This window comes from Clupea harengus, chromosome 21, assembly GCF_900700415.2.
Source record: "Clupea harengus chromosome 21, Ch_v2.0.2, whole genome shotgun sequence".
Classification (NCBI taxonomy): Eukaryota; Metazoa; Chordata; class Actinopteri; order Clupeiformes; family Clupeidae; genus Clupea; species Clupea harengus.
In genome coordinates, this window is record NC_045172.1 from 25,832,800 (window position 1) to 25,844,165 (window position 11,366).

At 49.3% G+C, this 11,366-nt stretch overlaps 1 protein-coding gene across 1 annotated transcript; it reads right to left on the reverse strand.

Moving 5' to 3' along the window:
- Positions 1-1,624: 1,624 nt before the first annotated feature.
- Positions 1,625-10,566, reverse strand: map3k2 (mitogen-activated protein kinase kinase kinase 2; the record flags this gene model as incomplete). The annotated part of the gene is made up of 5 exons (XM_042702824.1): positions 1,625-1,870; positions 2,864-3,041; positions 4,623-4,752; positions 8,517-8,648; positions 10,390-10,566. Coding segments are annotated over 5 exons (837 nt in total), but the record flags the coding sequence as incomplete, so codon positions are not given.
- Between the last annotated feature and the right edge of the window lie 800 nt (positions 10,567-11,366).

Consider the following 11,366-nt stretch of genomic DNA (forward strand, 5'->3'; position numbering starts at 1 on the left):
CCTTTGGAGAGCCTCCCTTCGTTAAAGTACCTGATGTGAGCTTCCAGGCTAGCTAATGCTAACACTAACCACACACTCAACGAGAGCTTAAGAGTCCCAGGCCAGAGGAACCGGAGGAACTGGAGAGGCCCAGGCTTCAATCGGGGGCGGAGGGAGGGAGAGAGAGAAAGACGTTTTTTTTAAGCATAAAAATACAGGCAAAGACTGCACTCTACAGACAGACAGACCAGTAACCATTAGTGAAGCTCCAACACAAGCACCTAACCTCTGACCCCTCACCTCTGACCCCTCACCTCTGACCTCCGACCCCTAACCCCTAACCCCTAACCTGGGCAAACTCATGGGGTTAGGGTTTGGCGTGTTCTCCTCATGGGGTTTGGGTTGGGTTTGGCTTTGGCGTGTTCTCCTCAACTGCAGCCCTGACAGGCGTACAAACTGCCATTTGGTGAATGCGTACAGACCACTGGCCTATGGTAAGGAACCGTTCCTGATACGTGCCACCATGGCCATGTTAGAGTGGAGCCGGAGGAGAAAAGAACAGAAACAGAAGCGTGAAAGAGTGAGAGACTGAGAGTGAGAGACTGAGAGTGAGAGAAAACGGCTTTTCAGAGCGAGAAAGTCCAGCAGATTCATTCGTTGTTTACAGCATTGTGAGATATACTACAGTCAAAGCAGTCTGAAAAGAAAGAGAGGGTGTGTGCACATGTGTGTGTGTGTGTGTGAGAGAGAGTGTGTGTGTGTGAGTGTGTGAATGTATGTCTCTATATGTTTTTTAATGTGATAATGCTGTGTGTGTGTGTGTGTGTGTGTGTGTGTGTGTGTGCAAAAGCGAGACAGCTGGAGGAGCAGAACTAAGCGAATGGGAGTTTTCTCCATACCCTGTGGTCTGTGTTGTTCGTTGGTGTTTGTTTGTCTGTTTGTTTGTTTGTTTGTTTTTTCATAAGAGTGTGTGTGTGTGTGTGTGTGTGTGTGTGTGTGTGTGTGTGTGTGTGTGTGTGATGTTTAGCAGCGTGGTGAGGCCCCAGTGAAGGTCTGAGGCTGGTGATACATTCTGGGTTTGGGTTCCGGACCACATCAATCAATCTGGCCGGGTTCTAAAACACACACACGGCGTGGAACCTCACACCGCATCTTCCTCAGAACTCGGGACTCTCTCCGTCGGTCCTCCTCCTCCTCGTCGACACACGTACAAAAAGTCCGATACAAAGAGAGTACATCATATACAGTCTCGGGCCTACTCAGGCCCACTGGGAAATTAAGGTGCAACGTCGTTTTTTCAGAGTTTCAACACACACACAAAAAAAAAAAAAAGCTCCGCCCGCCCCATTTCTCCGCCATCTTGCAAAGACGAAGATAGATACATGGGTGGGGTGTGGCCCCGCCCTCTGCAGCCACTCCCATTTTGTCCTCTCTGGTCCAATCAGGAGGCTGGTGGTAGAGGTAAGGGGCGGAGCTGACAGACACTTGGGGGGGCGGTAGCTGATAGGCCAGGGTTGTTTGGGGTCATGGGGAGGGGAGGGTGTAAAGAGGATGAGAACGGAGTTTTGGAGTGGGGGGGGGACGGGGTTGGGGTTGGGGGGGTGTAAAGAGGATGAGAACGGAGTTTTGGAGTGGGGGGGGGGCGGGGGTTGGGGTTGGGGTTGGGGGGTTCTAGTGAACAAAGATGTGCCTCAAGAGGTCCTCGGCCGCCGGCCTCAGCTTGGTTTCCACAAAGATGCGCTTCAGGAAGTCTCTACAGTGGTCCGACACGTGTGCCGGCAGCGCGGGGTTGGTCGGCTGCGTGGCGATCTTAAAGATGGCCGCCATCGCCTCGAACTCCGCCCACGGCGGCCGCTCCGTCAGCATCTCCACCACCGTGCAGCCCACGCTCCTGTCGGCACGACAACAACAACAGCACACAGAGGTCAGCGAGGTCAAAGTTATGGACATGATGATGACACATGACTGATGAAGAGCAGGAAATAGAAAGCCTACATCTTCACATCACCACCACAGCATGATCAGTCTTGACTAACTCCGATCAATTTAAATAAATAATAAATATAAATAAATATAAATATAAATTTCCCTCGGGATTAATAAAGTATCCATCCAATTAACAACACAGATATTTGCTACGTACATGCGTGCGGGGGTCTCCACCCATTTTCATTGACAACATTTCAAAACTTTTCCATTTCTTTTAATGGACCTTTAATTAAATGACCTTTAAATGACCTTCGACAACCTACAAGCACACACCTACTCTCCTCAACCTGGAATTTAAACTACAAACTTTTCCATTTCTATTCAAGTGGACACACTGCATCAAGGTGCAGAAATGTGCTTAATGAAACCTGACCCATGGAACAGCATACTAACATAATGAACCTGAGCATACTAACACACACACACACACACACACTCTAACACACTAACACAATGAAACCTGAGCACACACACACACACATTAACACAATGAAACCATACCCATGGAAGAGCATACTAACATAATGAAACCTGAGCATACTAACACACACACACACACACACACACACACACACACACACACACACACTAACACAATGAAATCTGAGCATACTAACACAATGACTTTCATTAGGACAGTCAAGTTTTATGATTTGGTTTAATTGTTGATTTAATTATAATATGTTAGTATACTCTTCCATGGAGTCCAAACACAAAGAAGTCAAGTCAAGTTTCATGATATTTTCATGAAAACTTTTCATTCATTTCATGACTTCCAGGCCTTGGAAAGTGGGATTTTAAAATTCCAGGACTTTTCCAGGATCGACTGTGGGAACTCGTGAAATCTTAAAAAAACTTGTGATGTCGTTTTGGAAATGTTCTTGTCCGCCCTCACCAGATGTCGGCTTTCCGTCCGTACCCCTCCCCGCTGATCACCTCCGGGCTCATCCAGTACGGCGTTCCCGTCACCGATTTGATGCCCGTCCCGGAGAGGCAGATGGTCTGGAGACGGCGACTCGCTCCGAAGTCCCCCAGCTTTACGTTTCCAGCAGAGTCCCGCAGGATATTGGCCCCTGATAGTGTGTATGAGAGACAGAGAGAGAGAGAGATCAGTACGGTTGGCCCCCTGTAGTGTATATGAGAGACAGACAGAGAGAGAGAGACAGAGAGAGAGAGAGAGAGAGAGAGAGAGAGAGAGATCAGTACGGTTGGCCCCCTGTAGTGTGTATGAGAGACAGAGAGAGAGAGAGAGAGAGAGAGAGAGAGAGAGAGCGAGAGAGAGAGAGAGAGAGAGAGAGAGAGAGAGAGAGAGAGATCAGTACGGTTGGCCCCCTGTAGTGTATATGAGAGACAGAGATAATTGTAATAATAATTGTAATAATTGTCAGACTTTAATCGCACAAGCAACACACTGCAACACACGTGAATACATGGAGGCGACACAGGACACACACACACACACACACACACACACACACACACACACACACACACGCAGGCCTGAGGTCGTTTGTGAATTTAGCTTCTGCATTTATCCCATCCCGGACTGTCCTTCCTCCAGGACCCCAGGAGCAGTGGGCAGCCACACACACACACACACACACACACACACACACACACACAGGACCCCAGGAGCAGTGGGCAGCTTTTTTTAAGCGCCCGGGGACCAGGTGAGGTGAACCGTCTGTCTTGGTCAGGGACCGACGAAGAGTGTTTTGTTCTTTTGCATGTTTTTTCTGTTGGGGTTCTTAGTGGAGGAAACCCCCTGTGAACACGGGGAGAACATGCAAACTCCACACAGAAAGGCCCGGGTGATAGCCCACCTGAGCACTGAAGGTCTGGGGAGAACCTGCCCCCCCAGAGCCAACAGCGCCCCATGCGGGAATCGAACCCAGGACCTTCTTGCTGTGAGGCGGTAGTGCAAGCACCTGAGCCACCGTGCCACCAATAATGCTACTAATAGTAGTAGTAGTGGTAGTGGTAATAGCAGCGGCACTAATAGTAATAGTAGCAGTAGCGGTAGCGGTAGCAGTAGCGGTAGCGGTAGCAGTAGCAGTAATAGTACTAGTAATAGTAGCAGTAGCAGTAGCGGTAGCGGTAGCAGTAGCAGTAATAGTACTAGTAGCGGTAGCGGTAGCGGTAGCGGTAGCGGTAGCAGTAATAGTAATAGTAATAGTAGCGGTAGCGGTAGCGGTAGCAGTAATAGTAATAGTAGCAGTAGCGGTAATAGTAATAGTAATAGTAGCGGTAGCGGTAGCAGTAGCAGTAATAGTACTAGTAATAGTAGCAGTAGCGGTAGCGGTAGCAGTAGCAGTAATAGTACTAGTAATAGTAGCGGTAGCGGTAGCGGTAGCAGTAATAGTAATAGTAGTGGTAGCGGTAGCGGTAGCAGTAGCAGTAGCAGTAATAGTAATAGTAGTAGTAGCAGTAGCAGTAGCAGTAATATTAATAGTAGCAGTAGCGGTAGCGGTAGCAGTAATAGTACTAGTAATAGTAATAGTAGCAGTAGCAGTAGCAGTAGCGGTAGCGGTAGCGGTAGCAGTAATAGTACTAGTAATAGTAATAGTAGCAGTAGCAGTAGCAGTAGCAGTAGCAGTAGCGGTAGCGGTAGCGGTAGCGGTAGCAGTAATAGTAATAGTAATAATAGCGGTCACCTTTGATGTCTCTGTGGACGATCATGTTGCTGTGCAGGTAGGAGACGCCCTCCAGGATCTGGCGAGTGTATTTGCGCGTCACGTTCTCCGTCAGGGCGCCGTACGACTTCAACTGGTCTTTGATGGAACCCTGAGGACAAGAGGGTGCCATTTCAATCATCAATCCTAACACAAGAAAATAGTGTGTGTGTGTGTGTGTTCTCACCCCTGGCATGTACTCCATAAAGATAGACAGCGTCCTCTCGTGTGTGTGTGTGTGTGTGTGTGTGTGTGTGTGTGTGTGTGTGTGTGTCTGTGTGTTCTCACCCCAGGCATGTATTCCATAAAGATAGACAGTGTCCTCTCGTGTGTGTGTGTGTGTGTGTGTGTGTGTGTGTGTGTGTGTGTGTGTACCTCTCTGTGATGGTGTGTGTGTGTGTGCGTGTGTGTGTGTTCTCACCCCAGGCATGTACTCCATAAAGATAGACAGCGTCCTCTCGTGTGTGTGTGTGTGTGTGTGTGTGTGTGTGTGTGTTCTCACCCCAGGCATATACAGAATCAGAATCAGAATCAGGTTTTATTGGCCAAGTAAGTTTGCACAAACAAGGAATTTGACTTGATAAAGTGACTCTCAGTGTGCTTACACAAAATATACAACACAATACAGTACAATACAAACAAACAAACAAACAGTGCAACAGTGCAATGGACTAAGGAGTTTAAAAAAGTATGTACAAGGCGGAATGGCTGTATACAGTAGCTGTGAAATGTTGCACAACAGTAGTGCAAAGAAGAAGTGGAGAGTGCGAGAAGTGCAGGGATAAATATATAAATATAAATATATATGCTACAGTGGGTTAGTTGTTCAGTATTGAGACGGCGAGGGGGAAGAAACTGTTTTTGTGTCTGGAGGTTTTGGCGAACAGTGATCTGTAGCGTCTACCAGAGGGGAGGAGTTTGAATAATTTGTGTCCGGGGTGTGAGGGGTCTGCAGTGATTTTTCCTGCCCGTTTCCTGACTCTGGAGGTGTACAGGTCTTGGATGGTGGGCAGGTTGGCACGATGATCTTTTCTGCAGACCTGACTGACCGTTGGAGCCTGTTCTTGTCCAGTTTGGTGGCCGATCCAAACCAGACAGTGATTGAAGTGCACAGAACAGACTCTATGACTGCGGTGTAGAACATGATCAGCAGATCCTGAGGCAGGAAGTACATCCTCTGCTGGGCCTTCTTGATGATGGTGTTGATGTTGGGTTCCCACTTCAGATTCCGGGAGATTGTGGATCCCAGAAACCTGAAGGATTCCACAGCCAACACAGTACTGTTGTGTATGATGAGGGGGGGCAGTGCTGGGGGGCTCCTCCTGAAGTCCACTGTCATCTCCACGGTTTTAAGCGTGTTCAGCTCTAGGTTGTTGCGACCGCACCACAGAGCCAGCTGTTCAACTTCCCGCCTATATGCAGACTCATCATCATCACGGATGAGGCCGATGACTGATGTGTCGTCTGCAAATTTTAGGAGTTTAACAGATGGGTCTCCTGAGGTGCAGTCGTTTGTGTAGAGGGAGAAGAGCAGTGGGGAGAGCACGCATCCCTGAGGTGCACCAGTGATGACTGACCGGGTGCTGGATGTTGTTTCACCCAGCCTCACCTGCTGCTTCCTGTCAATCAGGAAGTTTGTGATCCACTGACAGGTGGAGGCAGGCACAGTGAGCTGGGTGAGTTTGGTGAGGAGGACTTCTGGAATGATGGTGTTGAACGCCGAGCTGAAGTCCACGAACAGCATCCTTGCATAGGTCCCTGGGGAGTCGAGGTGTTGCAGGATGTAGTGCAGCCCCATGTTGACTGCATCATCCACTGACCTGTTTGCTCTGTAGGCAAACTGCAGAGGGTCCAGCAGGGGGCCTGTGATGCCCTTCAGATGGGTCAATACCAGTCTCTCAAAGGATTTCATGACCACAGACGTCAGGGCGACGGGCCTGTAGTCATTTAGCCCAGTGATGGAGGATTTCTTGGGAACCGGGATGATGGTGGGAGCGTTTTGAAGCAGGAGGGGACTTCACACAGCTCCAGAGATTCTGTTGAAGATCCGTGTGAAGATGGGAGCCAGCTGATCAGCGCAGGCTTTCAGGCAAGAGGGTGACACACCGTCTGGGCCTGCTGCCTTCCTTGTCTTCTGTCTCTGAAAGAGCTGACACACATGCTCTTCACAGACCGTCAATGCCGGTGGGGAGTCAGGGGAGGTGATAACAGGGGGTGCAGATGATTGTGTGAAGTCTGAGTTGGAGCGGGTGAGGGGTGTGAATGTGGGGTGATCAAACCTGCAGTAAAACACATTCAGGTTGTCAGCCAGTTGAGGGTTCTCCATGGGGTTGGGGGAGAATTTCCTGTAGTTGGTGATGTCCTGCAGGCCTCTCCACACTGACGCAGGGTCGTTAGCTGAAAACCTGTTTTTCAGCTTTTCAGAGTAGCTTCTCTTTGCTACTCTGATCTCCTTCGTCAGTGTGTTTCTGGCCTGGTTGTACAGGATCCTGTCCCCACTCATGAAGGCCTCCTCTTTGGCTTGACGAAGCTGCTTGAGCTTTGCTGTGAACCACGGTTTATTGTTATTAAAGATGCAGTACGTTTTGGTGGGTACACACATGTCTTCACAGAAACTAACGTATGACGTCACAGTGTCAGTGAGTTCGTCTAGTGATGTAGATGCAGCCTCAAAAACACTCCAGTCAGTGCAGTCAAAGCAGGCCTGTAGCTCCAGCTTTGACTCGTTGGTCCATTTCCTCACAGTTTTCACCACAGGCTTTGCAGATTTTAGTTTCTGCCTGTAGCTTGGGAGGAGATGAATCAGGCAGTGATCGGAGAGTCCCAAAGCTGCACGCGAAACAGAGCGGTATGCATTCTTCAGTGTTGTGTAGCAATGGTCGAGTGTGTTTTTGTCCCTGGTGGGACACTTAATGTGCTGCCTGTATTTCGGAAGTTCGCGGCTGAGTTTTGCTTGGTTGAAATCCCCAAGTATAATCAGAAGAGAGTCTGGGTATTTTCTCTCCGTGCTGGTTATCTGATCAGCCAGGTGCCGTAGTGCCTCGCTAACGCAGGCTTGAGGTGGTATGTAGACACCGACCAGAATGAAAGAGGAAAACTCCCGCGGTGAATAAAATGGCTTGCAGTTAATGAATATGGATTCTAGGTGAGGAGTGCATATTTTCCATAGCACTGTGGCATCAGTACACCAACTTTCATTGATATAAAAGCAGATTCCTCCTCCCCTTGTTTTCCCCGTTAATTCCTTAACGCGGTCCGCGCGGTGGAGTTGGAAGCCCGGCAGATGGAGGATGCTGTCAGGGATGTACTCACCAAGCCATGTTTCAGTGAAACACAGGGCGGAAGATCCTGATATATCCCTGTTTATTTTGTTGAGGAGCAGCAGTTCGTCCATGTTGTTGGGCAGAGAGCGGACATTTGCCAGATGTAACGACGGGAGCGGAGTTCAGAACCCCCGCTCTCGCCGTCTAACCAGCGCTCCAGCGCGCTTCCCTCGCCTGCGTCTCCTCCAAGCTCCACAGAGAGCTGCTGCTCCACCAACCAAAATCTCCAAAAAAGTTTCTGGGTCTGTAAAGTCCGGTGAAAGGGTTTGAGGAAAGGAATGTACATGTCCATGAAGATAGACAGCGTCCTCTCGTGTGTGTGTGTGTGTGGTGTGTGTGTGTGTGTGTGTGTGTGTGTGTGTGTGTGTTCTCACCCCAGGCATATACTCCATGAAGATAGACAGTGTCCTCTCGTGTGTGTGTGTGTGTGTGTGTGTGTGTGTGTGTGTGTCTTATCCCAGGCATATACTCCATAAAGATAGACAGCGTCCGCTCGTGTGTGTGTGTGTGTATGTATGTGTGTGTGTGTGTGTGTGTGTGTGTGTGTGCTCACCCCAGGCATATACTCCATAAAGATAGACAGCGTCCTCTCGTGTGTGTCCCGTAGGCAGCCGTAGTACTGGACGATCCTCTCGTGGAACAGATTCTTCAGGAGCTGGATCTCCCACTCCAGAGCACTCACCTCCTGAACACACACACACACACACACACACACACACACACACGTTTGAATAAGACACGGACAAATGCACACACACACACACGTTTGAACAAGACACGGACATATGCACACACACACACACACACACACACACGTTTGAACAAGACACCGACAAATGCACACACACACACACACACACACGCTTGAATAAGACACGGACAAATGCCCACACACACACACACACACACACACGTTTGAACAAGACACACACACACACACACACACACACAGACACACACACACACACGTTTGAACAAGACACGGACAAATTCACACACACACACACACACACACACACACGTTTAAACAAGACACGGACAAATTCACACACACACACACACACACACACACACACACGTTTGAACAAGACACGGACAAACCAATGCCACACACACACACACACACACACACACACACACACACACACACACACACACACACACACACACACACTTGAACAAGACACGGACAAATGCACACACACCACACACACACACACACACGCTTGAACAAGACACGGACAAATGCACACACACACACGTTTGAACAAGACACGGACAAATTCACACACACACACACACACACACACACACACACACGCTTGAACAATTCACACACACACACACACACACACACACGTTTGAACAAGACACGGACAAATGCACACACACACACACACGTTTGAACAAGACACGGACAAATTCACACACACACACACACACACACGTTTGAACAAGACACGGACAAATGCACACACACACACATTTGAACAAGACACGGACAAATTCACACACACACACACACACACACACACACACGCTTGAACAAGACACGGACAAATGCACACACACACACACACACGTTTGAACAAGACACGGACAAATGCGCACACACACACACACACACGCTTGAACAATTCACACACACACACACACACACACACACACACACACACACACACGCTTGAACAAGACACGGACAAATGCACACACACACACACACACACACACACACGTTTGAACAAGACACGGACAAATTCACACACACACACGCTTGAACAAGACACGGATAAATGCACACACACACACACATGTATTTGACTTCCCTAGAAGCCCCCGTGTGTGTGTGTGTGTGTGTGTGTGTGTGAGTCTGTTAGTGTGTGTGAGTCTGTTAGTGTGTGTGTGTGTGTGTGTGTGTGTGTGTGTGTGTGTGTGTGTGAGTGTGTGTGTGTGTGAGTCTTAGTGTGTGTGTGTGTGTGTGTGTGTGTGTGTGTGAGTGTGTGAGTGTGTGTGTGAGTGTGAGTGTGTGTGTGTGAGTCTGTTAGTGTGTGTGAGTCTGTTAGTGTGTGTGTGTGTGTGTGTGTGTGTGTGTGAGTGAGTGTGTGAGTGTGTGAGTGTGTGTGTGTGTGTGAGTCCTCACCCAGTGAGGTGTTTTAGGGTGACAGTGCAGTTCATGTTACATTCTTATTCCTTACAAGTGAGTCATTGGGACAGTGAGACAAGATGCACACACAGATGTGTACACACACACACACACACACTCACACAGACAGATATGTACACACACACACACACACACACACACACACACACACACACACACACACACACACACACACACTCACAGACACACACACAGACACACACACAGACACACAGACACGTGTACACATACACTCACTGGCACACTCACACACACTCCTCACCTTGCTGGTCTCCGGGCTGTCGGGGTCGAACTGCACCTGTTTGACGGCGAGCTCCCGCCCAGTGTCTGCGTCGTAGCAGAGGAAGACTCGGCCGAACGCTCCCTGACCCAGGAGCTTCCCCAGACGCCAGTTAGTGGGGGCACGAGGCGCTACACACAACACACACACACACACACACACACAGAGAGAGAGATGGCATTAACACACACACACACACACACAGAGAGAGAGATGGCGTTAACACACACACACACACAGACACCCTGACCCAGCAGCTTCCCCAGACGCCAGTTAGTGGGGGCACGAGGCGCTACACACACACACACACACACACACACACACACACACACACACACACACAGAGAGAGAGAGATGGCGTTAAACACACACACACACACACACACACACACACACACACACACACACACACACAGAGAGAGAGAGATGGCATTAACACACACACACACACACACACAGAGAGAGATGGCGTTAACACACACACACACACCCCCTGACCCAGCAGCTTCCCCAGACGCCAGTTAGTGGGGGCACGAGGCGCTACACACACACACACACACACAGAGAGAGAGATGGCATTAACACACACACACACACACACACACACACACACACACAGAGAGAGATGGCGTTAACACACACACACAGACACCCTGACCCAGCAGCTTCCCCAGACGCCAGTTAGTGGGGGCACGAGGCGCTACACACACACACACACACACACACACACACAGAGAGATGGCGTTAACACACACACACACACACACACACAACACACACACAGAGAGATGGCGTTAACACACACACACACAACACACACACACACAGAGAGATGGAGTTAACACACACACACACACACACACAGGAGAGAGAGATGGAGTTAACACACACACACAGAGATGGCGTTAACACACACACACACACACACACACTGTACTGTTGTCTAACACTTCCTCCTT